The sequence below is a fragment of the Zootoca vivipara genome, chromosome 3 (assembly GCF_965207765.1).
Source record: "Zootoca vivipara chromosome 3, rZooViv2.hap1.1, whole genome shotgun sequence".
NCBI lineage: Eukaryota > Metazoa > Chordata > Lepidosauria > Squamata > Lacertidae > Zootoca > Zootoca vivipara.
Genome location: NC_142586.1, coordinates 115,597,553 through 115,625,374, shown reverse-complemented (window position 1 = coordinate 115,625,374; position 27,822 = coordinate 115,597,553). Strand labels below are relative to the sequence as shown.

General features: G+C 49.5%; 1 protein-coding gene across 11 annotated transcripts in view; it reads left to right on the top strand.

Annotated features, from left to right (window-relative positions):
- The window catches only part of HMBOX1 (homeobox containing 1), a 113,817-nt gene that overhangs the window by 75,076 nt on the left and 10,919 nt on the right, over positions 1-27,822 (top strand). For 2 of the 11 annotated variants that reach the window (XM_088666943.1, XM_088666944.1), the window contains 7 exons: positions 2,449-2,559; positions 8,787-8,940; positions 15,478-15,560; positions 15,692-15,787; positions 17,978-18,072; positions 18,322-18,423; positions 24,689-24,863. In XM_088666943.1, the coding sequence (XP_088523069.1) occupies positions 2,449-2,559; positions 8,787-8,940; positions 15,478-15,560; positions 15,692-15,787; positions 17,978-18,072; positions 18,322-18,423; positions 24,689-24,826 (779 nt within the window). In that variant the 3' untranslated portion in view covers positions 24,827-24,863. Of the gene's footprint in view, positions 1-2,448; positions 2,560-8,786; positions 8,941-15,477; positions 15,561-15,691; positions 15,788-16,035; positions 16,179-17,977; positions 18,073-18,321; positions 18,424-24,688; positions 24,864-27,822 lie in introns of those variants that run through there. The other 9 variants (XM_060273165.2, XM_088666946.1, XM_060273169.2 and 6 more) reach the window with 9 other exon arrangements.

The following is a 27,822-nucleotide window of genomic DNA, read 5'->3' as shown; positions in this document are numbered from 1 at the left end:
CTGGTGGACGTGTTCGTAATGTCCTATGAGCTGCTATTCTGCTCGCTCTCTCTCTCTCTCTCTCTCTCTCTCTCTCTCGTTCTCCCCCCCCCCCCCCAGTCGTTGTCTATCTATGTAAGCAGTAGGAGCAATTAATCACAATAATGGCATTTGAAAATTTGGTCTCTTAAACGTGAGAGCTCCAAGCCATATAATGTATGGGCTCTTTTTAAATTAAAATAAGAATGCCCGGGTCTGTGTATTCTAGCCCCAAAGCATCCAAACTGTGTGTCCAGAGTAGGGTTAGGGATCCCATTCCCAAACTGGTGTTGTGATGTTCCACACACCTTGCAAGATATGCCTGGTGGAATGCAAATTCCATATAGGATTTAATGTAGAATGGGGATATTAAGGTGGTGGTTCCAAAGTAGGGAGGTTACCCCCCCCCCCGGGTGGCAGTGGGATTACCCAGGGGAGTGCCAGAGTGCTAACTTGAATAAAATATTGGGGGGCCCAGGTAAGCCCTGCCTCACATAACTGATCACAAGATGCAGCACACACACACACCATTTGAATGGCAATGCCCATAAACTTGGGGAGGCCTTCAAATATTTTACGGGGTGGGTGTGTGCGTTGCGAAGGGACCTTGGCCCCAAGGAGTTGGCTGCTATGGGGCACACTAAGAGGCAAGGGGGCAGCAGGGGGCACCCTGGAGATGTAAACGAGTACTAGACTTTGAGAAGTTGGCACCACTGAACCAAGCCCCATCAGTTTTGTTGAATTTATTAAATGGCTTTAATTGGTTTTTTGAATAAGCGTGCAACGGATTGCTCCTGTTTTGAACTGTATTGCGTTGCACTCTCCCTTAGTGCTTCGTGCAAGAAACTGTTACTCCAAATAATCCTTTTTATAGGACAGGGTAGCGGGCACCGGGGGTGAGCTCATAGAACCAAGGTGGCAGTGACCCGAAAAGATTTGGGAACCACTGTCTTACAGTCATGGGGGGCAGAGGACGCTTCTTGATGGGCAGGTCAGATCTTTGACCCGCCTGCCTCAAGGTTGCCCAGACCAACCCATCATCAAGCTGGTAGCCTTGGGAAGTTTTGGGGCAAAACTCCACTCAGCCAGCAGCCAACATGGCAAAGTCGACAGGGGCTCAGGGGACCCGGGGTCCAAAATAGCTGTTGGGCATCAGGTTGGCAAAGGTGGACAGTCGGCCACCCTGGTGACACCTACGGCTTTGAGCATCGTTTTGTTGGGGGGGGGGAGAAAGAAGGGGGAATGGAGATGCACTTTTGACTCTGGCCCTGTTCAGCGCTGGTGACAGTAGCGATCCCAACAGGCGGCAGTAGGGGAAGAGGGAGGAAAATTCAGCATGTCTCCGAATGCTGGTTTCTGAGAGTCACAAGTGGGGGAGAGCGCTGCCAGGTCCCGCTTTCAGGCTTTGCACTAGAGCATCTGGTTGGCTCGTGCAAGAGCAGGCTGCTGGGCTACATGGGCCCCCTTTGGCCTGATCCAGCAGCCAAACGCTCACATGCTTAGGTAAACACAAGAGCCCTCTCCCCTCCTGCGGTTCCCAGCAAATGTCATTGGAGGCACATCCTGGCTAGCAGCCCTCTCCTCCTCCATGAATTTCTCCATCTCTCTTTTAAAGCCACCTAAGCCGGTGGCCATCGCTGCCTCCTGCGGCAGGGAGTTCCACAGTTTAACTAAGTGTTGTGTGAAGAAGGACTTTCTTTTATCTGTCCTGAATCTTCTGACATTCAGCTTCATTCGGATGGTCTGGAGTTCTGGCGTCACGAGAGAGGGAGAAAACCTTTTCTCCATCCATGCCAGGCACAATTTTTATAATCTTCTGTCTCACCTTTTCTCTAACTAAAAGTCCCAAGCGCTTCAGGGTTTTCCCATAGGGGAGTCTCTCCACCCCCTGGGACATTTTGGCAGCCTTTTTTCTGAACCTTTTCCAACCCTGCAATATCCCTTTTGACATGAGGCGACCAAATGTCAAATTTTGTCTGATGGCGTTATGATAAATAGGCAGTTTTATTTTCAGTTCCTTTCCTAATGCTCCCTGGCAGGACAAGAATTGGGAACAGCACGTGTGGCTTGATCACAGGTTGTCCGTAGGGCGTGATGAAAACATGTGCGCAAGAGGAGGAGCCACATGGTGTGGCAATCAAATCAGTTGCATAGTTTCTCTCTCTCTCTCTCTCTCTCTCTCTCTCTCTCTCTCTCTCTCTGGACTCAGCTACATTAGTAAAAAAAACCCAGCATTTTGAATGTGTTATAAACATGCAACACCAGGTGGCGCTGTAAAGCACAAACCTTTTCTATGCGATTTTACATAGCGGTTGTTTTTTTTTCTTTTCCTTTTTTATTATAACGTTTTAATTTATGACTTATTTATAGCGGTTCCCCCCCCCCCATGTGTAGATCCACCCTCTCTCCTCTCTTTGCTCTCGCCTGCAGGTATCAGTCAGAGCCGGATCTCCCACTGGCTGTTGCAACAGGGATCGGACCTGAGCGAGCAAAAGAAAAGGGCCTTTTACCGATGGTACCAGCTTGAGAAGACAAACCCCGGTAAACAAAACCAAGCCGAGACACTCCAGCTGTTCCCTCTGAACCAAACCTTTTCCCCAGCGGCTGTGAGTGTTGTTGGCTTCATCGTGCTTCGGTCGGCATGGACCCTCCCCTCCCTCCTCCCTCCCCTGCTCCCCCCCCCCCAGTTACAGTCCATGCTCAGGAGTGGGGGTGGGAGGGGGTGGGAGGAGGCTTGCATCGGGCAGAGCAAGGTTTGGGGGACTTCCCTGCAAGTGGGTCTGCACCGGGGGCCTTGTTTCCCAAAGAGGGCTGGCAGAGGTTTGGGGCGTGCGTGGAATTAACAGCGGGGCTGTCAACTTGAAAGATACAAAAGTGCGCTGAACAACATTGTGCTGCGGTTCCTTCACTCGTCAGCAGGTGGCGCTGCTGTTTTGTTTAACCGGAGGGAGACTGTGGAACAAGAACGAGAACTTTAAATGCCATGACAGCTATCGCCCGTGGCCTCTGAATTCTTGTTTATTTGGTTTCTGTCCTCCCGCCTCTCAGTCCTTAAGGATCCCCAAATGCAATAAGAGTTTGCTCAGGACTGCTTTGGGGTAGCATCTCCTCCTCCCTGCAGCCCTGGGCCTTCGTTCTCGGTGGGCGGGTGAAGCTGTTCCCCCTTGCCTTTCCTTCGATGGCGATGAGGTGGTCCACTCTCTGGCTGCAGGCTCCCTGCTTCCCTCCCTGCCCAGGACTGCCAGGTCTTTTCCAGGGCTGAGATATTAGAGCCCGGGGACTCAGGGGACCTGCGGTGGCAACCGGATCCACATCAAAGGACGGGACCTCGATGGGGTGGGCATTCTGTAGCTGTGCATCTCCGTTTCTGTGGATAACACGGCCACTTGCTCATGAGCATCCACAGGATGTGTGCAATAGCATGCTTAAAAGGGGACGTTGAGCTAATTCCTCTCGCACACAAAACAAGAAAGGAGAGTGCCTGTACATTTTGTCTCCTGCCTCAGGGTCAACAAACACTAGAAACTTGCTTTCTCTTTCTTTAAAATAAAAGCTAGAGGACTATGGTGCATCTGAGGTTGGGGGCTGCCCCCTTTCCCCCACCTCCCACAATTTCTGGATACCCAGAAATCTGCTGTGCAGATTAAGTAGCAGATGTTTTGTAGTTCTTCAAGTTGGTCCACCCAGTGCGTGTTCCTTCCTCCTGCAGCGAGTGAGGCAAAATGAGAGGTCTTTCCCCTTGAAGACGACATGGCTAAAACATGGTGGGTTTTTGCTGGTGTCGGTGATCAGGGTTAATTCTTGGGTAAGCCTGTAATGAGTGGCTCTCAGGCTCCTTAAGGCCATTGGAAATTGTCCGGGCAAAATGAAATTGAGTCACTTTCAGCTGAAGCAGGTAGAGTGCTCTGGAACAACACAGTAGTATTTAAGCTGATAGGTGCTTCTAATCTTCCTTCCTTCCTTCCTTCCTTCCTTCCTTCCTTCCTTCCTTCCTTCCTTCCTTCCTTCCTTCCTTCCTTCCTTCCTTCCTTCCTTCCTTCCTTCTCTGGGTTTGTCAATGAGGATTTGCAGTTGGAGGTTGCCTCTTCTCTTACTTACAAAGTGTTGTTGTTGTTTATTCGTGTCCGACTCTTTGTGACCCCATGGACCAGAGCACGCCAGGCACTCCTGTCTTGCACTGCCTCCCGCAGTTTGGTCAGACTCATGTTCGTAGCTTCAAGAACACTGTCCAACCATCTCGTCCTCTGTCGTCCCCTTCTCCTAGTGCCCTCCATCTTTCCCAACATCAGGGTCTTTTCCAGGGAGTCTTCTCTTCTCATGAGGTGCTCAAAGTATTGTAGCCTCAGCTTCAGGATCTGCCCTTCCAGTGAGCACTCAGGGCTGATTTCCTTCAGAATGGATAGGTTTGATCTTCTTGCAGTCCATGGGACTCTCAAGAGTCTCCTCCAGCACCATAATTCAAAAGCATCCATTCTTCGGCGATTACTTCCAAAGTAACCAAAAGGAATAGGTGTGCTTTTCTACTTGGGGGGCTTAGCCCACAAATTGCCAAGTGTCTGGTGAGTGAAGTGCAAGCCCAGGGGTACAATGCCCAGCTTTGTGTTTTGCAGAAGCACCGTGGCTCATTGGTAGAGCATTTTCTGTGGAAGATCATTGGTCCCCCTAGCTCTGTATTGTTTACACTGACTGGCAGAGGCTCTCCTGGCTTCCAGAGACGGCTCTCTCCCAGCTATGGCCCTTCAGGGGGACCTCTGCCTTAGATCCTGCACAATACCAGGCTGGATGGACAAAACGATCTTACCGGTTATAGGGCAGTTTCGTATTTTAATGCAGATTTTATGACACGGCCACTTCCTCCTGAAAAGTTGAGGATTTTTTGCATTGTCCCGCTATTATTTTTGTGAGATACCTCTGCCACTCTGCGCTCCTGTCTTCCAACATATGACTTATTATAAATTAAGAGGGGGACCCCCAGCATGTACGGCCACCGCACATGGAAGTTTCCATGTACCTCTGGCCGACAGTCATCCAACGAAGCTGAAGTCTGGGAGATTCAGGACAGGCCAAAGAGAGGTACAGAACTCATAGCAAAGAGTGGAAGCTTCTCCCAGCAGATGTAGGGACAGCCACCAACTTCATGGAGGAGAAGGTTGTCCTAAGAGCACAAGAAGAGCATTGCTGAATCAGGACAATGGCCCACCAAGTCTGGCATATTGTTCTCACAGCGGCCGACAACATGGGAAGCTGTCAAGCCAGGATCTAGAATCATAGAATCACAGAGTTGGAAGAGACCACGTGGGCCATCCAGTCCATCCCCCTGCCAAGCAGGAAACCCCATCAAAGCATTCCTGACAGATGGCTGTCAAGCCTCTGCTTAAAGACCTCCAAAGAAGGAGACTCCACCACACTCCTTGGTAGCAAATTCCACTGCCAAACAGCTCTTACTGTCAGGAAGTTCTTCCTAATGTTGAGGTGGAATCTTCTTTCTTGTAGTTTGAATCTGACCCAAGAGCAGCACTCTCCCCTCCAGCCGTTTCCAGCAACTGGTCTTCAGGAGTGTGGCTGCCTCCAACCATGGAGGCCAAGCCAAGCCAAACCAAACCACCATGGCTAGCCCATGGTAGATAATTCATGGAGGATAAGACTGGCCAGGGCTTCTAGTCACAACAGCTGTGCTCTTCCTCCGCTGCTGGAGGTCGCATGCCTCCGGACGCCAGCTGCCGGAAACCACAGGAGGGGAAAGAGTGCTGCTGTTGCACCCGGGTCCTGCTCGTGGGCTTCCCCGTAAGCATCTTGCTTGACCGCTGCGAGAGCAGGCTGCCGGACGAGAAGGGCCACAAACTCGCAGGGCTCTCCTCCACCAAGCTGGCTGGCGCTTCTTCCCGCAAGGGCCCTGCGACTCATCCGCCAGCGTTCCGAGCAATGCGCGTTTGGGAACCGGGTCGGAGTTTTGCCGCATTGGCCGACCCACCTCGGAGCACCCACGCTTTGACACCAGCAGCACTGATTCATTAGGACGGACCGGATCAGTCTGGCAAGGCCGGCAGGTAGCCAGCCAAGTGGGAGAGGATGAATGAGTTCCCTTGGCTGAGCTCCCCGTCTCTTCTTCCCTTGGCCGTCACAGACTCGGGCTGGCTTGGAGATACGAGGCACTAACCACCTGCGTCTGTTTTGGGGATGTTGTTGTTGTTTTTTTAGCACAAGTGCCAGAATGTCCTTCCTGAATTTGCTCCTAGGTTCTGCTTTAACGCGAGTATTAGCAGCTGCCTTTGGGCCCAAGTGGGGAACTCTCCCAGCTAACAGGAGGCAAGACCCCGCTCTCTGCTCTGAAAGTCAAGACTGTAGGAAGCTGCTTTTATACAGAGCCAGAGCAGAGGTCCCATCTGGCTTCTTCCTCCTCCTCCTCCTCCTCCTCCTCCTCCTTCTTTGGCAGTCCCTCATAGCCGAGTAAGATTGTCTTCCATGAACACGGTCTTAACAGTGAGTCTGTAAGTGACTGTGGAGCCCAATTCTGGATCTACACATCCTTCCACAGTGGGGACATAGGTTGCCAGGTGGGAGTTGATCATGGTGTGGATTTGCCAAGCATGTCTTCCTCTTAGCACATTTCTCCCTTGCGTCCTGAGTTTGAGGGTCTTCAAAGCCCAGGACACCTTTGGTAAAGGCTGTTCTCCAGTTGGAGCACTCGCAGGACAGTGTTTCCCAGTTGTCTGTGTTTATACAACATTTTTTTTAGATTTGCCTTGAGACAGTCTTTAAACCTCTTTTGTTGACCACCAGCATTGCGCTTTCCATTTTTAAGTTCGGAATAGAGTAGTTGCTTTGGAAGGCGATCATCAGGCATCCGCACAACATGACCAGTCCCCTATTTGGGTTCCATCTGGCATGGTACTGTTGACACTGGCTGGCAGCAGCTGCCTCTAGAGTTTCAGGAAGAGAATATATGTCTGCCCTACCTGGAGCACCTGGGGATGCAAACCTAGGGTCTTTTGTATGCAAAACAGATGCTCTGCCAATGAGCTAAGACTGCACCACAGCTGCTGAATCAGTGCTAGAAATTAGACAGGCGCCAAGCGCATTTTGTAACTGGCACGGGTCCAACTGCGACCACAGGGCGGGCACCACTCCTGAGAAGGCCCTCTGCCTGGTTCCCTGTAACTTTGCTTCCTGCAGTCAGTGAGGGAACCGCCAGAAGGCCCTCGGCACTGGACCTCTGTGGAGCGATGGGGGTGGAGACGCTCCTTCAGGTATACTGGGTCGAGGCCGTTTAGGGCTTTCAAGGTCAGCACCAACACTTTGAATTGTGCTCAGAAATGTACTGGGAGCCAATGTAGGTATTTCAAGACCGTTGTTATGTGGTCTTTGCGGCCACTCCCAGTCACCAGTGTAGCTCCCGCATTCTGATTTAATTGTAGTTTCCTGGTCACCTTCAAAGGTAGTTGAGAACATATAGGGTTTTTCTTTTTCTTTTGGTCCTCTTTTTAACTAAGGAGGATCTCTGTAATGCTCCTCTTGCAGAATTTCTTTGCACCTGGATGCTACATCAGCACAGAAATCTGTTTCCAGCCCCCGCCCCCTGCTTTGACGTCAATTGCACTGACTCGATAGTAGTCCAAGCATGTTTGTTTAGCAGGATTCCCCAAACTTGGGGCTCCTGTTGTTTTTTGGATGCCAACTCCCATCATCCCTAGCTAGCAAGATCCAGTGGTCAGGGGTGAAGATGGGAATTGTAGTCCCAAAACTGCTGAAGAGAGACCCAAGTTTGGGAAACTCTGGCCTAGATGACTTTAAAAGTTTGGGAAACCTTGCATGCCTTGCATGCAGAATCCCCCAGGTTCAATCCCCAGTTGCTCCAGGTAAGGCTGCGAAAAACTCTCTCCCTGAAATGCTGCTGCCAGTCTGTGCAGGGAATACCCAGCCAAAGGGACAGACTCTGTGCAAGGCAACTTTCTAGGTTCCTGTGCTATGTTGGGTCGGATCATTGGCCCACTGCTCTGGCTTGGAACTTGCACATGAAAAGCATGTTTCCTGTTTGTGTGTGTGTGTGTGTGTGTGTGCGTGTGCGTGTGCGTGTTTAAACCTGCATTGCTGTTGGGTGGAAGAATTATGGCCTTCTCTGAACTTAGACCATCGGCTTAACTGCAGAGGAGTTTTGGCGTGTTCACAAGCATTTCAGCAGTTCGGAAGCAATTAATGATGATGATTATTAATAATAAAGCGGAGATCTGATTATGGGCAGCAGTGTGGAGAAGGCAGAACCGCCACAGTGGTAGTGGGCTACTGTGTGTGCGAGAGAGGGAGGGATACAGAATATGAATGATGTGCAAAGTGGATATGGAGGAAACGAGGTTGTAAATTATAGGAGTTTGGTTAGACCTGCGTACCTTTTTACCTGAGCAAAAGAGGCTTTAAAAAAAAAAATGAAAGAGCAGGTGTGCTGTACTTTTAGCCGAGCTCCTGTGTTTCATCAGGGCAGGTGCTGTTTTAGAAAGAAGCAAATTTACGGAAGGACAGTCTTAATGGCTAGTAGTTATGGCTGTGCTCTGCCTTGATGCTCAGAGGCGGCAACGCTGCTGGAAGCCACCAGAGAGGGAGAGCCGCTCTTGCGCTTGAATCCTTCTTGCAGGTTTCCCAGAAGAAGCATCTGGTTGGGCTCTGTGAGAACAGGATGCCAGACTAGGTGGGCCGCTGTGTTCCTTTGGTGTTGAGCAGGGGCTTTCCAGTTCCGCTGGGAAACACTTTCGTGTCCCGCTTTGCTTTTTTTCCAGGGGCGACGTTAAGCATGAGGCCGGCCCCGATCCCGGTAGAAGAACCTGAATGGAGGCAGACTCCTCCCCCCGTCACAGCTACCTCTGGCACCTTCCGCCTACGGCGGGGAAGTCGGTTCACCTGGCGGAAAGAGTGCTTGGCCGTCATGGAAAGGTAAGGAACCTCAAAGGGCTGGGTGGACCTATTATGCTACGGAGCCTAAAAAAAAAAAGAGCGGGGGGGGGAGTATTTCTTCCCAATACTGTTTTACCTTGGGTCCCAAACGACCTGGAACAGACACGTTTTGGCTCCCAAACGCCGCAAACCCAGATGTGATTTGCAAACATCACTCTTTTGGAACCCGAACGTCGGATGGGGCTTCCGCAGCTTCTGATTGGCTGCAGGAGCTTCCTGTAGCCAATCAGAAGCCACAATTTGGTTTTCAAATGTTTTGGTCCAGCACCGTGGGCCTTCTGGCGGTTCCCTCGTTGCGAGAAGCCAAGTTGCAGGGAACCAGGCAGAGGGCCTTCTCGGTGGTGGCGCCTGCCCTGTGGAACGCCTTCCCAACAGATGTCAAAGAGGAAAACAGCTACCAGACTTTTAGAAGACATCTGAAGGCAGCCCTGTTCAGGGAGGCTTTTAATGTTTAATAGATTTCTGTGTTTTATTTTTCTGTTGGAAGCCGCCCAGAGTGGCTGGGGAAACCCAGCCAGATGGGCGGGGTATAAATAATAAATTATTATTATTATTATTATTATTATTATTATTATTATTATTATTATTATTATGGAAGTCGAACGGACTCCTGGAACGGATTCCGTTCAGCTTCCAAGGCACGACTATATTATCTACACCAGTGGTTCCCGAAGGAAACCACAGAAGGTTATAGATCGTACTGGAGGATGTCGAGGTGAGCAGCCCCTGAGATGCTGATGTGGTCCTGTTGCCCAAGCAGAATTTGCACCATTATTTGCTGCTGGAGCAGCTTCCTTATTTATTTATTTATTTATTTGGTTTTTCAGATTAACATTTTATGATCACATATCCAACATACAACATAAAACCCAAGATTCCAAAGAATCTCCTGGACTTCCCTCCTCCCCTTTGTGCATCCTGTTGTTAATCATTCCCTCCTGCATCTTTTATGATAATCCGAAACTTTTACATCTCCGTTGTGTCCAAAATTCACCATTAAACCGCAAGTGTTATTCCAATCCTACTAGCGGTTGTAACTGTTTACAACGGTTTGTAAGACAAATTAAAGACATGTCTCCACTGTGGAAGGATGTGTGGATCCAGAATTGGCCTCCACGGTCACTTAAAGACTCACTGTTAAGACCGTGTTCATGGAAGACAATCTTATTCGGCTACGAGGGACTGCCAAAGAAGGAGGAGGAGGAGGAGGAAGAAGCCAGGTGGGACCTCTGCTCTGGCTCTGTATAAAAGCAGCTTCCTACGGTCTTGACTTTCAGAGCAGAGAGCGGGGTCTTGCCTCCTGTTAGCTGGGAGAGTTCCCCACTTGGGCCCAAAGGCAGCTGCTAATACTCGAGTTAAAGCAGAACCTAGGAGCAAATTCAGGAAGGACATTCTGGCACTTGTGCTACAACCCCCCCCCCCCAAAAAAAATTCCTTATTGCGATTTTGGTCTTCCTGGTTTCTGATTCTTCCGGTCATTTTAGCCATTTCGGCATAGTCCATCAACTTGATCTGCAGGATCTGCTTCCTAGTTGTGTACCATTGTTGGTCAGTAGCCACTCCAGGCAGGGCTGTGTATCTAGTGCTGGCAAGGACGGTGCACCTTTTCCAGCCCAGGTGTTCGTTCTCAAAAGTTTCTCTCGCAAGGCAATGCCCGCAAGGCAATGCAGATCCCGTCTCATCAGCAGGGCCTTAAGCGTGGTGGCATCGCCCCTTTGGGATTCCCTCCCTATTGCATACCAGACAGGTGCCACCTCTGCTGTTCTTTTGACACCTGCTGAAGATCTCCTTCTCCCAACAAGCTTCTTAAGCGGAGATCTTTGGATCTGTATATTGGAATGGCGTTCCGAGTCTTTCAAAAGGTGTTCTTATTGCTTGTGGTTTGATGCCCTGCGCTCCTTTGGGAGAAAGGGCAGGGTATGGATTTAATAAATGAAATAAATTCCTTCTTGGTTAGCCTTTCCCGGGTGTTTGTGCCCATGGTGGGCAGGCATAGGAGCGAAAAGTGGGCACAGCAATAGGTGGGGTGCCTGAGATTTCTCCAGTGGGAAACATGGGGCTCTACCTTTGAAGGTGATTCAGAAACTACAAGGAATTCAGATTGTAGCTGCCAAACTTGTGACTGGGAGCAGCTGCCAGGACCATATAGCCTAAAGGATCTTCACTGGCTCCCAGTACAATTCTGAGCACAATTCAAAGTGTTGGTGCTGACCTTGAAAGCCCTAAACGGCCTCGGCCCAGTATACCTGAAGGAGCATCTCCACCTCCATCGTTCAGCCTGGACAGCGAAGCCCAGCTCCGAGGGCCTTCTGGCGGTTCCCTCCCTGTGAGAAGCGAAGTTACAGGGAACCAGGCAGAGGGCCTTCTCGGTAGTGGCGCCTGCCCTGTGGAACGCCCTCCCAGCAGATGTCAAGGAAGGGAACAACAACCTGACTTTCAGAAGGCATCTGAAGGCAGCCCCGTATAGGGACATTTTTAATATTTGATGTTTTATTATTGTTTTGTATTTGTTGGAAGCTGCCCAAAGTGGCTGGGGCAACCCAGCTAGATGAGCGAAGAATAAATAATAGAATTGTTATTAGTTGCATCACTACATTCCAACCCTACAGAAGCCAGAGGCTTCTAACACTTCCCTCCCCTCCAAAAACCCACAATACCCTCCTTCATCACAGTTTAAGGACACATTCCTGCCAGTCAATCGCACTCCAGGCAGTAGTTGCAGAGGAGGCATGGCTGGCATGGAAAAGTCCTGAGGCCCACATGTTGGTTCTCATAGGATCACGTTCGGCCCTTCACCCTCCTGTTCCCCATCCTGGCTGATTTTGCAAGGCTGGTTGTAGATCCCCAGGGATCCACTGGAGAGGATGGAGCTGGGAATGGCAGGCAGCAACAAAGACTGCCTGGTCACATTGGGCAGCCTGTTGCATAGCTGATCGCTCCCAGGAACATCTCTGGGCGTCCTGTTCCTTCGCCCCCACTGCATGAGTATTGCATGCCGAGGGATCTGCAGCCCGCTTGTAATTCAATTCTCTATTCCTTCGCTGCTGCTTTGGAATTCCTCCCAGTGCACATTACGGGCTGCCAGGGCGCGGCTTTTGTGCTGGAGATCCAGAATCTCTCGCATCTCTCCTCCGTCCCCTCCCTTCCCCGCTTCTTAAAAACTTCTCTCGGAATATTTACGAGCTGAAGGTTAAAGAGGAGCAGCGAGCGGACTTCTGCGCTCGTAGCTGCAGGATGGGTGTGGTTCTAGATAAACTGCATCGTGCGATCTCTCTCATGGCTGTGCAGTCTTTACCCCACCTGCATGAACATAACCTTTGTTTGTTGCCCCCCCCCAATAAAATATGCTAGCCTTGCCCTGGTCTCGTGAGGGTGGCCTGCTCTCCGCTTGCGAGGACAGCCAAGAGGTCGCTTTGGGCGTAAATGGAGGTTCAGGCGGGAAGCCTCGTTGATTATTTGTGCAAATTTGCAGCCTGCTCCACCCCAGAAGCTCAGGGCGAGTGTTTATTTTAATTTATTTTGATTTATTAGATTTATAGGCCTCCCTTCATCAAAAGATTGCAAAGCGGTTCACAAGAGTAACATTAGGGGAATGCAAAATGAGAGTGTTGTACAGTCATACCTTGACATCTGAACGCTTCGACTTCTGAAGGTTTCGACTTCCGAAGTCGACAACGCCAAAATTCTTTTCGCCGCGTGCGCATTCTGTGCCTGCGCAGAGCGGCGCATGCGGTCGGCGCATGCGCAGAAGTGCGAAATTGCGCTTTGTGCATGCGCACGAGGAGTGCTTCGACATCCGAAAACCTCGACTTACGAAGACGGGCGTGGAACGGATCGTCTTCGTAAGTCGAGGTACCACTGTATTAATGTTGCTGCCGGCAGGTGTTGCAAAGTGATTCACATCTGATTCTCAGTAATCCTTACAGAAGTGGGTTCTCTCTCTCTCTCTTTCTCTCTCTCTCTCTCCTGCCCCAAATCTCTTCCATATCGGCTCACCTAGACCAACTTGGCACTCTCAAAATGTTTTGGGGTACAACGGCTGTCAGGCTGGGGCTAACGGCAGGCAGCTGTGGTCCGAAAGATTTTTTATTATTTCATTTCCCTATTTCTAGCCCATCTTTCTCCTTGAGGAGCTAGAGGTGGCCTCTGAGGTTCTTGTCCTCTCCCCATTTTGTTCCCACAAGAACCCTGTGAGGTAGGCTAGGCTGAGAGACACTGGCTTGGTTAACACGTCACATTAAGCCCAGCCATGGCTTAGACCGGTGAGTCTCCAGACCTGAGACCCACCTCTGACTCTCAAGCTGCAAAGTGGGGCCCGTGGGCTGAGTTTGCTTAAGTGGGCATGGAATAGAGGAGTGGGTGCGAATGGAGTACCCTGGGAAAAGCACATGGCTGTCAGGCAAATACCCTGAAATGGAGCGGTCTTCATCGCAGGGTGCTGGCATTAGATAAGCAGGAGCGAATGGTGGTTGTGGTGCTCAGAAAAATGGCATTGCAGAAAATAAGGGCCAATAGAGATACTAGCAAGCACCGCCAGCCTGTGACTGAGAATGCCTCCTTGAGGACTAGAAACATGACCGGTTTGAACCTCACATTTACTTATTTTTGTCGAGCTGTTCAAAATAGAAACATACAGGTTCCACGCGGAATTCTTTGCATGCAGGATCAATGGAGAAGCCTTGCCCTGAACGCAGGGTGCAGCCGAGCTTATCTGAGATAAACAGAGCATCCCGTGGAAGCAGCACCGTCCGGCAGCAAAAGATTCCTTGCTCCCAGGCCACAGCCTGAGATGCATTTATTCCTGCTGCTCTGCCGGCGTTATCCCTGGTGGCGCAGATTTGTCAGAGGCGGCAATATTCCTGGCCCCTGGTGGAAATGAAACATCAAGGATTTTTCTGCCTTTCCCTGTATCTGCACACGGATCCCGCCCTTTCAATCCTTTACTGTAGTCCTGTACAAAAGAGATCATTTGATTACCTCCCTGATCAGCCACTGGCATGTTGATGGGCGCCTATTGTCTAGAAAACACAATTGCGTCTGGGATAAAGGCTTATACCTGAGCCTTTGTGATCCGTTGCTTCCTCTTTCCTTCTGCCCGCCCACCCTTGCCTCTGCTCCAAACTCAGTACTTCTATGGAAAAAAGGATTGGAATTTGGGGTCTTATGGTCTAAACCACTGAGCCTAGGGCTTGCCGATCAGAACGTCAGCAGTTCGAATCCCCGCAACGGGGTGAGCTCCCGTTGCTCGGTCCCAGCTCCTGCCAACCTAGCAGTCTGAAAGCACATCAAGTGCAAGTAGATAAATAGGGACCGCTCCAGCGGGAAGGTAAACGGCGTTTCCGTGCGCTGCTCTGGTTCACCAGAAGTGGCTTAGTGATGCTGGCCACATGACCCGGAAGCTGTGTGCCGGCTCCCTCGGCCAGTAAAGCGAGATGAGTGCCACAACCCCAGAGTCGTCCACGACTGGACCTAATGGTCAGGGGTACCTTTACCTTTACCTGCCAAGCACATGTGGGATGCGGGTGGCGCTGTGGTCTAAACCACTGAGCCTTAGGCAGGGATAGACAACCTAAGGCCTGTGGGCTGGATGCGGCCTAACCGCCTTCTCAATCTGGCCCACGAACGGTCTGGGAATCAGCGTGTTTTAAATGAGTAGAATGTGTCCTTTGATTTAAAATGCATCTTTGGGTTATTTGTGGGGCATAGGAATTCGTTTACCCACCCCTCACCCCAATATAGTCCGGCCCATCACATGGTCTGAGGGACAGTGGACCGGCCCATGGCTGAAAAAGGTTGCTGACCCCTGGCCTAGGACTTGCCGATCGGAAGGTCGGCGGTTCGAATCCCCATGACAGGGTGAGCTCACGTTGCTCGGTCCCAGCTCCTGCCCACCTAGCAGTTCGAAAGCACATCAAAGTGCAAGTAGATAAATAGGTACCGCTCTGGTTGGAAGGTAAACAGCGTTTCCGTGTCCTGCTCTGGTTTCGCCACAAGCGGCTTAGTCCTGCTGGCCACATGACCCGGAAAAACTGTCTGCGGACAAACGTCGGCTCCCTCGGCCAGTAAAGCGAGATGAGCGCTGCAACCCCAGAGTCGTTCGCAACTGGACTTAACTGTCAGGGGTCCTTTACCCTTACCTGCCACACACCTATGACCTGGGTGTCCCTCCCTCCCTCCCTCCCACCCTGCAGTTCATGGAATCGGTGTGATGTCTCGGTGGGTGGGATGTCTTGGTGCCACCAATAGAACGTTGAGAAACCGGACAGTTTCTGCGAGGGAAGTGAAAGGTCAAGTTCGCGGAGAAAAGCTTCACATGCGCTTAGAGAAAGGACAGAGAAAGTTGCGCTAGCAGGAATAGCTTCAGGAGCGAATCGATATCTGACAAGCTCGAGGGTGACGATTTCTTTTTCCCCCACAAGAAAAGTTTCTCAGAAGCCTGTGTTTTGTCTTGAGGGCTGGGGGAGAAGGGGTTGTTGGCGTCCAAAAAACAAATGGCCCTTTCCTTTTTTCCCGCAGCTACTTCAACGAGAATCAATATCCCGATGAAGCCAAGAGGGAAGAAATCGCAAATGCCTGTAATGCGGTGATTCAGAAACCAGGTAGGGAAAGAGGGTTTTGTGTGCCTGTGTGTGGTTAACGCCCCCCCCCCCCAAATCCTCGGTACCCGGTGCGAAATATATGTTGACACAGCTTGTTTGGGGGTGGGTGTTTTTGTTTTTTTAAAATGCAGGGAAGAAACTGTCCGATTTGGAGCGCGTCACCTCCCTCAAAGTGTACAACTGGTTCGCCAACCGAAGGAAGGAAATCAAGAGGAGAGCTAACATTGGTAATGTATCACAAGCGCCTTATAAGAGCTCCCCCCGAGAAATGGGATTTGATTTGGCTTTCTTTAAGGGGAACGTGGAGGGATCTAGGGGGCTTGGTCAAAACAGATCGCTTGCCCCACTCCCCCTGCCCCACGGGGACATGTACAGGCTTCAGTTCAGGTGTCTCCAAAGCAGTTGGTGGTTGTGGGTGCAATTGCTCTCCTAAGCTGCTTTAAAGGCCCGAGGGCTTTCAAATTATGTGCTCCAGGAAAACCTCAGGTTGCTCTTCTTGCTTTGAAAACATCCGTAGTGGCAGGCGAGATTCCTTCACCTGCAACCCGGAGTGAGGGAGCATTAGGTATTTATTATTATTATTATTATTATTATTATTATTAAGTTCATTAAAAATTATACAACTGTGGATTGTTTAAAAAAAAGACCTCAAAGCGGTTTGCAAAAAAGGCAAAACAAGAGAACAATAACAAAAACGAACAGCTGTAATTTACAACTTTAAAGAGGTCATCTAACAGCAGACTTAAAAGCAACTTAGAAATCACACCAGTATTCTAGATACCTGGACAGGGTTCCGAAGTGTAGGCGCTTCCACACTAAACAATCAAGTTCTTGACAAGTGCAGAACGGGCATTTTTGTGGCACCTGTAGCAATGCCAGTTCCGCCCATTTTATGTGGTTAAGTGGATACATGTGGGGGAAGGTGATTTCATAGGTAAGCTGATCCCAGTTTCTAATGCCTTTATGTACTATTATATCATTATGCCTTGAACTTGAACTTAGGTATGTGAAACAGTGAGCTGTTGGTTCACTCGCGATGCCTGGCAGGCCTCGCCAGGGCTGTCTCTTGAGTCCAAATATTTGTTTGTTTGTTTGTTTATTTCCCACTTCTTCCCCTTCTTCCCCAGGGACTCAAGGTAGCTTACAGATAAAATAGGAACGGTTATAAACGTATGGGGAAAATCATAAAAAAAAAACAATTAAAGGTTGATAGAATTAAAACCATATGAACTGTATATAAACTATATAAAAATATATATTATATATAATAATAATATAATTTATTATTTATACCCCGCCCATCTGGCTGGGTTTCCCCAGCCACTCTGGGCAGCTTCCAACAGAAAAATAAAACACAATAATCTATTAAACATTATATTATCTTTATATAAACTCTCTATATAAACTTCATATAAATATATATCAAAACATACAGAGTAGGCGCAGGTTGTGTATGGATAAGTATAACGATATCTGGAATCCATTTGTAAAAGGTATAATGTGAATAATTTATTGGAATAATGATATTAGTCATGTACCCACATACTCTATTGTTTCAACATTTCGCTTTTCGCTTTTCTTTCACACTACTCCCTCACTGAATACTTTTAGTAAAAATATGAATATCAAAAAACAAACAAACATACAGATAATTGCAATAAAAACATCCCCTTTTTCATTAAAAAGCAGTTAGTTTTTAAAAGCCTGTCGGGATCGGAAGGTCTTTACCTGCCACTAGAAGGACAACAAGGAGGGAGTCTAACTTCTGTAGGCAGGGAGTTCCAAAGTTGCCTGGGAGAGAAGGCCCTCTCCCTCGTCCATACCAAGGGAGCCAGAGTTGGTGGTGGGACTGAGAGAAGAGAGAAGGGGCTCCCATAAGGATCTCAGAGCCCAGGAAGGTTCATATCAGGGAATACTCCAGGTAGCATTATTTGGCTTCCTGAGAACTGCTGCTCTCGTTTGAAAGGCAAGTCACTAGCCCTTATGACTGAAAAGATAGTGCCTGCCGAAATCTCAGGAGCCGGAGAAATGCCTGCATAAGATTACGTGGCCAGCGTCCTGGATTTCAGGGTCCCGTATCAGGGCACCTCCCCTCCTCCTTGGGCAATAGCAAAATAAAATTTAAAAATGCAAAATAAAACACTACGCAGGTGTGCATAACAAACCTTCAAACCAGGCAAGCTTGCCCAGTTTCTTGTTTTGCCAAATCTGGGTCGTCTCAGTTGCAGGAACTTTTAACTCCTTATTTCTTTATTTTTCTAGCGTGGGGTACACACAGCTCTGGTTGTCTTTTTGTGGTTCTTACAAGAAACAACGTGCCCCGTTTGTGTGTGTGTTTCTGTGTGTAGGGGGGGTCCCCATTCTTCATCTTTATCCTTGCAGCAGATAATTTAGGGCTCCATTTGCTTTTTTCGAAGAAGCAGCAATCCTGGAGAGTCATGGCATAGATGTTCAAAGTCCCGGAGGCCACTCCAACAGTGATGACATAGACGGGAATGACTATTCGGAGCAGGTAAGTATCCGAGGCGTGCCAGGTGCCCCCCCCCCACAACCCCGAGCGGCACGTCTCTCCCACCGGTGGCCGCCGATCCTCGTTTGGGGTGGGGGGTGGGAAGGTGGCGGTGTGGACCTGCCCCCCCCTCCTTCGCTTCCTGGATCAACCCTCCCGGCTTTTTCTGCTCTGTCGCGTAATGGGGGAAAGGCGGCAAAACCCTTTCGCCGGACCAGCCTTCACCCACATGGATTTATTGTCATACAACAGGACACTTGGCAAGTGCGCAATGGGGAGGAGGAGGGCCGATGTTCAGAGGGAGGCAGAGAAGCAGAGAAGTTAGAAGAAGACAGGAGGATCTGCTCAAAACAAGCAAGTTAACGCTCCGTTTGCAAAAAAACATAAATGAATACAAGGGCATGATTTGACTCTCCAAATTTTGCACCGCCATGCATAGTAACCCCGCGGTCTTGTTTCTCCCGTGTGCCCTCGTAACCAGAGCTGTGTGTATCCTACGAAAATCTATCCTGGTGTTGTTGTTATTATTATTTTATATAAAAAAAAGAGGGGGAAAGGCAACAAATATTTTCAGTGCTCATTGTTCTAGTGGGAGGGAGAAGCCTGGAAACGGCTTTCAATAAAGTTTCGGAAACCAGAGGGTTGTGCGCACGGTCGCGTTTTGGGTTGTTGTTTTTTCTCCAAACAGCCCATTGCGAAACAGAGTTGATTTGACAGAGTGACGGCCGCTCTCTTGTTTCCCATTGCCAGGCAGCCATCCCCCTGCCCTCTAATTCCATTGGCTGCATAGCCTTGGCCTCTCCTCGGCCTCCCTCCCCCCCCCTGCTCCTTGCCAACGAATTACAAATCCTTCTGACGGCACGGAACTTGGGAACGAAATCCATAATGATGCAATCCAGATCAAGGCACATGTATTTGCATAATGCGCAGGATGCGTTTCTGAGCGCCTAGGCTTTTGAATGGCACGTTTGGTGTGGAACACACAGCCCTGCTTATAGCACAAAAATATAGAAAGTTGTCGTCCCCCCCTTTCCCCTCCTAGTGCAAGGAATGCAAAGAGATGCATGCTCCCCCCCCCGGTATGAATGCAATGATCGCGACTTAGTAGTATGGAAGCTCGATGCGCAATAAGGGAAGAACCCCTCCCAGTCCACCTTCTCATGATTCAGTCCATGGGCTAAAGAATCATAGAATTGTTGAGTTTGTATAGACCACATGGGTCATCTAGTCCAACCCCCTGCAATGCAGGAATCTCAGCTAAAGCATCCCTGACAGATGGCCACCCAACCTCTGCTTAAAAACCTCCAAGGAAGGAGAGCCCACGGCCTCCCGAGGGAGACAGTTGCACCGTTGAACAGCTCCTACCAACAGGAAGTTCTTCCTAATGTTTTGTCATAATCTCCTTTCTTGTCACTTGAAGCCATGGGTTCGGGTCCTCCCCTCCGGAGCAGGGGGAAACAAGCTTGTTCCCTCCCTCTTTCACGGGCCTTTGGATCTTTGAAGATGTCTGTCATTTCTCCTCTCACTCTCCTCCGGGCTAAACATCCCCAATGCCTTCCGCCGCTCCTCACCGGGCTTGGTTTCCGCACCCTTGGTCGGCCTCGGTCGCCCTCCTCTGCACACCTTCCCAAAAGCGTAGAGGAGGATCGTGGGGCCAGGAATCGGCTGCTCCTTCGCCCCCACGCGTGATTGCAACCCCTTCCATCTTCCTCTGCCCTGTGCTGAGGAAAGACTTCACGATTCTCAGCGCATGAGGCCCGCGCGATGCCCCACTTCTCTCACCAGGAAAATACAGAGCATCGCCAGTCCCCTCTTACTCAGGAGTCTCTCCTGGCGGAGCTTTTCTCGGGGTCCAGTTTTTTCCCCAGCTGTGGAATTAGGTGGTCTTTAAAGCTATGACCGCATGATTCAGTGACCCCGAGCCTTCAGTATGTGACTGGCTGTGAGCATTTCGAACGGTGGTGGTCAGCTTTGGCGAAGAGGTCACCCGATTGCTTCGCCGCACACGTATTTAAGTTGATAATTCCTCGCTGAGCTTACCGCAAGCTGCCCAGGGCTTTGCCATCTTTTCAGGTTGCCCAGTAGCCCCCTTCCCACCGCTGTGTAAACTGGCCACCAATTGTAGGGTGGGAAAGGGGCCCTGAGGATTATCGCGGCCAGGCATAGGCAAACTCGGCCCTCCAGATGTTTTTGGCCTACAGCTCCCATGATCCCTAGCTAACAGGGATGATGGGAATTGTAGTCCCAAAACATCTGGAGGGCTGAGTTTGCCTACGCCTGATCTTGCCCAACCATCCTGCATTGTAGGAATATGCAGCTGTCCCAGATGGGGATCGAACCTGCAACCTTGATGTTATCAGCACCGTGCTGTAACCAACTGAGCTACCCAGGCAATGGAAGCTTTCTGCTATGGGGGTCCTTTAACTTAAGGCTTCCGGGCGCCTTTTTTTAGGAGAACCCCACCAGAGGCACCAAGATGCAGTGTTTCGAGCCTCGGATGATGATGACGATGATGATATTAAATTTGTATACTGCCATTCACCCATAGATCTCAGGGCGGTTCACAACATAAAAATACAAGGTGAAAAACACAAAATGCATAAGAAAAACAAGAACAAAGCAAAAACAAGAACAAATAACACCCCCACCCCCCCGGTCCTAAAAACATTTTAAAGCAGAATAGGATGTTAATCAGACCAATTCCTGTTTGCAGTGGAACGTTTTTGCCGAACTCCTGGAGGCATATAATGGAGGCACCCTATTTCACCGTGGTCACTTTAAGTTGAAAAGGTTACTGAAACATTTTAAGAAGTAACGCAAAAGAATATACTGCTGGACTGGGGGAATAGTTTTTCTTCTAGATTCTTTCTCTCTTCGCTGAGGGAGGTGAAAATCTGAACCCTTGCACCTTCTTTGTCCTTAAAAAAAAAAAGCTTTCTCTGCAGTTTAAAAATGCTTTCTTGGGTGTGTTATACCCGACATTCTGTTCAGATTTTCCACGCCCTAACTCATCTGGGGATCTTGTATGAAGGGCGATCAAAAGGAAGCAAAATGACCCCATACACGTCCCCCTTTCCAGCTGTGTTTTTAGTTTTCTTATTGTCATTGTGGATTATTTTTTTAATGGCGTTCTAATTTACTTGTGCGCTGCCCTGGGCTGCTGTTTGGGAGGAGGAATGACACAAAAATGAAAGAATAACTAGGTAGCGCTTCAAGTTTCCTCTGAGGTTCTTTACAAATATGAAGGCTATGGTTTTTAACTTTTCATCTTTTTGTTTTGTTTTGTTAATAGAATGTCATTGTACAGACAAAAAGAACCCAGTTAATCCAGTACATTAAATCTCGCCATGCTTAGTTAAAGAGACGTTAAAGGCCAAAGCATTTTAATCTCGGAGCACATGCATGTTCCAGCACCTATGTGTATTCACTGCTTTCTCAGATGTGGAAAAAACCCCCACAAATTACTTCCTTAGAAAAAGCAGAAGCTACTCCGTCTCCTCTTTGTTAAGGTTATTTTTGTGTTTTTTTAATAAACCCATGGATATGATTGTCTTTAGATCAGCTTTCCTAGTCTGGCACGCTCCAGACTACACACTTTGGACTACAGTTCCCATCAGCCCCAGCCAGCCTAGCTGCGCTCCCATTGGCCACAGAATCCTCTCTGGTGTGCTGCCTGGGGCTGATGGGAATTGTAGTGCGGAGCAGCTGGAGGGCAGCTTAGGCATAATAATAATAATAATAATAATAATAATAATAATAATAATAATAATAATAATTTTATTTATACCCTGCCCATGTGGCTGCATTTTTCCAGCCACTCTGGGCAGCCTCCAACAGAATATTAATAATAATTTTTTAAAAAACTGATAAAACAGCAAACATTTAAAATTTCCCTAAACAAGGCTGCCTTCTGATGTCTTCTAAAAGTCATATAGTTGTTTTTTTCCTTGACATCTGTTGGGAGGGAGCCACTACTGAGAAGGCCCTCTGCCCGATTCCCTGTAACCTCACTTCTCGCAGTGAGGGAACCGCCAGAAGGCCCTTGGAGCTGGACCTCAGTGTCTGGGCTGGACGATGGGGGTGGAGACGCTCCTTCAGGTATACTGGGCCAAGGTCAGAACCAACACTTTGAATTGGGCTCGGAAACGTACTGGGAGCCAATGTAGATCTTTCAAGACTGGTGTTATGTGGTCTCGGCGGCCGCTCCCAGTCACCAGTCTAGCTGCCGCATTCTGGATTAGTTGTAGCTTCCAGGTCACCTTCAAAGGTAGCCCCACGTAGAGCCCCATTGCCGTAGTCCAAGCAGGCGATAACCAGAGCATGCACCACTCTGGCGAGACAGTCTGCGGGCAGGTAGGGTCTTATCCTGCGTACCAGATGGAGCTGGTAAACAGCTGCCCTGGACACAGAATTGACCTGCGCCTCCATGGACAGCTGGGAGTCCAAAATGACTCCTAGGCTGCGCACCTGGTCCTTCAGGGGCACAGTTGCCCCATTCAGGACCAGGGAGTCCTCCACACCTGCCCGCCTCCTGTCCCCCACAAACAGTTCTTGAGTTATGTGGTTTAAGCAATTGGCATTTCTCAACGTACACAAAGATACACAGAGAGCGGGCATGAATCAGATAGTGCTGAGGCAGAGCCAGAAGCGTTTAGAGCAGGGAGGCTGGCACAGAAATATTTTCAATAGAGGAAAGAAACTGGTGCTCTCCATTTTATTTTGTCCTACTACCCCCCCCCCCGAATTGCTGTGTCCAAAGTACTAAGCACATAGTATTTAAGTTTTCTCCCCCCTCACATCAAGGCATTGAAGTTAAATTAGGCTGAGAGCTGAGGACTTGCCTCTGTCATACAGGGAGCTTCCTGGCCTCACTGAGGACTTGAACCTTGAATATATACAATAAAAACACAGCTCTTGCATTCCTACCTCCCGCTGAACTTGTCTGCTGGGACGGGTTTATGGTCCAAATAAATAAGGAAATAACATTCCCACCCCCCTTCTCTCTTGATTCAGTTATAAGCATTACAAATCATAATGCCACTTTGCCTGGTATTTTGCCCCAAAGCCGCTGAAATTATTTTTCAGAGGTGCTCAATGTAACTATCCCCCCTCCCAAAAAATACATTTCTTCCCGTATTATCTGCCCCCCTCCCCATTTTCTTCCTGGGAACAGGTTGAAGCGTCATGTTTTATTTTGATTTGCGAGCGTGCTAAGATGCAAATGTCGATGTGTGTCTTGAGCTCCGAGCGACAAATGGATAAAACATCCATCCCTGGGACACGGAAAGAGAAGGCAAAATGTTCCCGCAGAGAGAGGGGGGAGAAAAAGAGAAACACATAAACATGTATTTTATTCATATGCACGTCAACACCCCTTTCACAAACAAGCTTCTATATCCGTCTTCTGCAGCTGAAATTAAAAAAAAGGGAGTGTTAGATCACTTCCAGGAATGCACAGCCTCCACTCTCAGCATAGTTCTAAAAATGCCTTGTTTGCACACTCCCTTCCTTCCTTCCTTCCTTCCTTCCTTCCTTCCTTCCTTCCTTCCTTCCTTCCTTCCTTCCTTCCTTGTCTTTTTTTTTTTTAAAAAAACTGAAATATTTGGCCAGATGTGAGCTGTATGTGTGCTTGTGCAGCTAAGCACATCAGTCTCCTCTCCACCACTGAGATGATGGACGGGGTCTTAGATTGTACAAATTCAGAGGTCTTGCAGAATCGCTTTTATTCTAAGACCCTCGCCAAGAGCCCTGAAGAGTCAAGCATTTGGGGCCAGCAGTCATCGCTAGTTAGGACGGCGTCTCTCTGGTTGCCCGTGAGCTTGGCCTTGCTAAACTGATAAATAGCACCCAAATCCCATGGCAAACCTGCAGAGACATTCCTCAGCTCTGCCTTCGTAAGCTGACATGTGGCCCTCTGCTCTGGTTTTCATACTGCCGCCCCGCTTGCAGATTTTCAGGTTTCCGCTTGCGGAATTTAAGGTTGCGGAATTTAAGATTGCGGAATTTGGGTGGGGAGAGACAGGAAGGAGAGAGGCCACCTTTCCCAAAAGTTCCCTTTTAGGTGCATTGTGGTTTTCTTATTCTTTTTCTTCTTTTTCTTTTAAAATAATTTTTATCAAATTTCCCAAATAAACAAAACAAATTACGTTCATCTTAAAAGCCCCCTTCTCAGTCTTTTCGCACTGCCGAGAGAAGAACTGTAGAAGTTTAAGGTGCATTGTGGTTTTCATGCCTCTCCATAATTCCCCGCAGGACTCGGAAGAATGGAGGTTGCTCCTTCCATCTTGGTCTCTTTCCTTTCCATCTTAGAGTTGGAAGGGCCCCTCAAGGGGCATGTAGCACAGCCCCCTGCAATGCAGGAACAATGAACCTTCCTCTAAGAAAACCCCTGAAAACGTGGTTATCTCTGCACGCCTCTTCTCCCTCCCACCAGTGCCTGACCAGCATGCGATGCCATCTTTGGAAATAAAACCCACTGGGTGATTAAAGTCATTTGCCGCCCTTGGACTGTTGCATAATACGACTTTATTCTGAACTCCTATCAAGTGATGGTTTGGCTTGCTAATGGGACTTTCCTCTCCTTCTCCCTCCCCCCCTCCCTCCCCCTCCGCCTCCCCAGGATGACAGCACTAGTCATAGCGACCACCAAGACCCTATCTCACTAGCCGTGGAGATGGCAGCTGTGAATCACACCATCCTGGCGTTGGCCCGGCAAGGAACCAGCGAGATCAAAACAGAGGCCCTGGACGACGACTGATGACGCGACGGAGGGGGAGGGGCTCCGAAACGAGAAAGTAAACTTAGTTTTTAGCCGTAGCACCTTAGCAGCCTTTTCCGACCCCCCCCAGCCCCACCCCGTGCCCCACCCCCCACCGCACCCCTGGTCTCTAAAATGTGTTCTTCTTAACAGTATAACTCTTTGCAGTCTCTTGTATGTCAAGTTAGCCGTTTAGGGTCTCGTCGTCCTGTGTGAAGAGGGCACCGTGCCCTCCGACTCTGCGTATAAACTCTCAGTATTAACTCTCCTGGTCCAATAAGCAACCAAACGACTGACCTCCCCCTGCCCCCCCGTCTCACAGCTAGGCAAAAAACCTCTGCTGTTGCTGCTGCTGCTCTCTCTCGCATTCCATGACTGTGCTTCCTGGCATCACCGCCAGCCCTCGATTCCAGCTTAAATCCGGATTTAGGAAAAAGCCAGTGCAGCTTTGCGTCCGCCCCTCCCAACGTCCCCCGTGGATGCTTTCCCTGCCCCAAGTCTGGGGGAAGCTGTTGTTGCTGCATTGCTGGGGGTTGGGCTAGCTAGCCGCTGGGGGGTCCCTTTCAACTCCACAGTTCTACGATTCCACAGAACGGGAGTTTTCGTGGCTTCGGGGCTCGCGGCCGGTGCGTGGCAGGGTTTTGGCAGGGAATGGGGGAAACCAGGGTGAGATTTGAGCGCCTGGTTGCCAGTGAGCGATGTCCCTCTTGATATTCAACTCAGCCTTCTTTTCTTGCAAACTTTGGGATGCGAGATGCCAGCCGACCTTGAAAGAAGCCAAGGGTCTCTTGTAAGCTTCCATCCGTAGAAGAGGGTGCCCGCTGTGTCTCTGTGTGGCAGCCATGGGCGTGTCTTCTTCCAGAGAGAACATCATATCATTGTGTGGCTTGGAAGCTTTGTAAATAAGGAAGTCTTTCTTGGTGGAGGTGATGGGGGTTGTGGTTTGGTCTTGTGTGTCTGTGCAATGGGCTGTGAACGGATCTGCCGGCCACAGAGATCTAGCAAAAGACCCACATGCAGAGGGTGGAACAGTGACTCGGGCAGAGTGGGAAGGGCTGGGCTTCCGTGAGGATGGGTAGCTGTCTCTAAATGTGAACACTCTGTGGCGAAATGGGTCTTACTTTTGCAAACTCGGCCCCAGCTCTCAGAAGTTTGGGAAATGGCTCTAAAGTCTTATGGCTACTTACTCTGCAGCCCCCCCCCTCCCCACAAGAAACGCAGTGCTCTCAAGGAAAGCTTGACCATCGCCTGTTAGCTGGTCCCCCCCTAAAGCATTACGGAAACGTAGGTGGCGAGTCTTACGAGCGCCACAATTAGTCCATCGGAGAGTGTGCCTCTTCTGTACCCTGTTCCCCGCAGTATCGCACAATTGACCCGAAAGGAAACCGGGTGCAAATTTCTTGGTGTCTTTTCTCTTCGTCCTGCTGTTGCTCAGGAGCTAGAAACCTGAATTGGGGGGGGCAGGTGAAATAATCATTGGAAGCCATAAGTAAGCCGGAGAACGGATTTAGCTTTGAGCCAGGTATTCAGCAGCTGGGGTCCAGTTTCCGTTGACCTCCTAGCACGATGCGGGTTGGTTTCTACTTCCTTTTGCGCTCTTTGGTTGGGTCGCCGTGAGGTCTGTTTCAGGGGAGGCAGGCTGCCCAGGGATATATATGCCTTTGGTTGGGTCAGAACGCTCTGGCTACGTAGGAAAAGAACCGACTTCTAAACAGCAGAAACAAATGGAGGTGCGTTTCCTTTGAGTTTTGTTCATCTTGGATCCGATGTAGCACTTTGGGTTTCTTACTTTCCCCCCGTAAATATAGATATATTTGTATTTGATAATTTCCCTTTTTTAAATATATATATATAACATTGGATTAGCCTAAACTATCTATATCTATCTATCTATCTATCTATCTATCTATCTATCTATCTATCTATCTATCTATCTATCTAAAAGCTTGTGCTAAACCATCCCAGTTACATCTTGCGGAATCATCAGTCCGGAGCATCTCAGGTGAAAAGGAGCCTCACCTGTTGCTCAGGAGATGCTCCAGTCCCTTTGCCACGCTGGTCCCTTCCAGATGTTTTGGACTACAGTTCCCATCAGCCCTGCCACGGAGCTCAGTGGGAGAGTTGTGGTCCGAAATCTCTGGCAGGCACCAGCGTGGTGAAGGCAGCTGGGCTGAGCACCTGAGTTCACTCATCGCCGCTGCCTTTCGCCGCTTTCCGATCACATCAGTGGAATTTACCTGGGAGTCGTACCTGGCGGGATGGTAGCCCGTGCCGCTCAGCATCTCTCAGGTGCAAATCTTCAGTCCGTTGACTTCTTGCGCCCCTTCTTCCCCTCCTCCCGATCCTCGGATGCTCTGGTGACGTGTCTTAGCCACGTTTTTCTCTGGTAGATTTTACTGACCAAAACATATCTCGTTTCTTGTTTCCCCCTCCCTCCACTGAAACGTAAGCAGCTGCTTGTCTCCTGCCCAGAACTGCCTTGTCCAGAGCAGGCCAGCTTTCAATGGGCCTTGGACTTAGACTCAGGGATGTTGTGAGATTAGTCTGGCGCCTGGAGAGAGAGATTCTCTCCCTGTTGGGCAGACCTTGGGACCCTCTCAGTGCTGGGGAGTGAAGAGGTGGGGAGATTTGGTGTCTCCTGTTGGGTAGGACCCAAACCAATGGATTCAAGTTAAAATACGGGGGATTCTGACTAAACATCAGGAAGAACTTTCTGATGGTAAGAGCTGTTCAGCAGTGGAACGGACTCCCTCGGAAGGTGGTGGTCTCTCCTTCCTTGGAGGGTTCTCAGCAGAGGTTGGATAACCCCCTGTCGTTCCTGCATTTCAAGGGGGTTGGACTCGATGACCCTGGGGTCCCTTCCAACCCTCCAATGAAGGAGAGTTTTGGATTCACCCATCCGAGCGAACGAACCAGGAAAACCAGAGCTGCTGCGGTAGGATTTTGACCTAGTGTTCAATCACAGGCGGAGCTGGCAAGCAAATTATCTGGATTCG